Here is a 592-nt window from a genome sequence, read left to right on the forward strand (position 1 = left end):
CTCAGAGCAAGAGGGAGCAGCCCCTGGGCTGCATTTTGGGGGCAAAAAGGGCCAAAAAGGGGCTGGGGGACGGATGACAGCATCTCCTAAGGGCAATTCATGAAGCAGGGCTGCCACAGAGGGTTTAAGAGGTGCGATGGGAAAGCAGAGGCCAAGGAGACGACATGCGCAGTCCGTACAGGCGGGAAACGAGGTTTAAACGTTGGTTTTAAGGATTAAAACGGGTAGTTCCCTCCCCTCCCCCACAGCGGGCTCCTCCCCTCCCCGCCCCACGCGAGCGTTTCGTCTGCCCGCAGAAACGCCTGCCTAATAACCACCCGAATCCGCGCGGGATCGCTAATTTTCAGTCCATTCCGTATTTTACTAAATTTTACCACTTAGCTGATGGCTTTACCCCTTATTTTTTCCTCAAGGCTGACAGCTACGCCCTGCGACTTCGTGGCTTTTCAAGCGGACACCTAACCTGCGCCCCAGAGTGCCAAAGGCCCCCGGCGGGCGCCGAGGCGGGCGCCGGGAGGAAGGAAGGCCCCCAAGATGGCGATGCTGGCGGAGCGTGAGTGGCTTCCCGCGCTGCGCGGGGTGGGGGGGAGCG

At 60.0% G+C, this 592-nt stretch overlaps 1 protein-coding gene across 1 annotated transcript in view; it reads left to right on the forward strand.

Annotated features, from left to right (window-relative positions):
- The first annotated feature begins 524 nt into the window (after positions 1–524).
- PINX1 (PIN2 (TERF1) interacting telomerase inhibitor 1) overlaps positions 525–592 on the forward strand; it is a 55,473-nt gene continuing 55,405 nt past the window's right edge. Inside the window, exon 1 of the mRNA XM_026040857.1 lies at positions 525–553. Within this exon, the coding sequence (XP_025896642.1) occupies positions 535–553 (19 nt within the window). The 5' untranslated portion in view covers positions 525–534. The remainder of the gene's footprint in view (positions 554–592) is intronic.

The sequence above is a fragment of the Nothoprocta perdicaria genome, unplaced genomic scaffold (genome assembly GCF_003342845.1).
Source record: "Nothoprocta perdicaria isolate Ctin4 unplaced genomic scaffold, notPer1 scaffold_101, whole genome shotgun sequence".
NCBI classification, from domain to species: domain Eukaryota; kingdom Metazoa; phylum Chordata; class Aves; order Tinamiformes; family Tinamidae; genus Nothoprocta; species Nothoprocta perdicaria.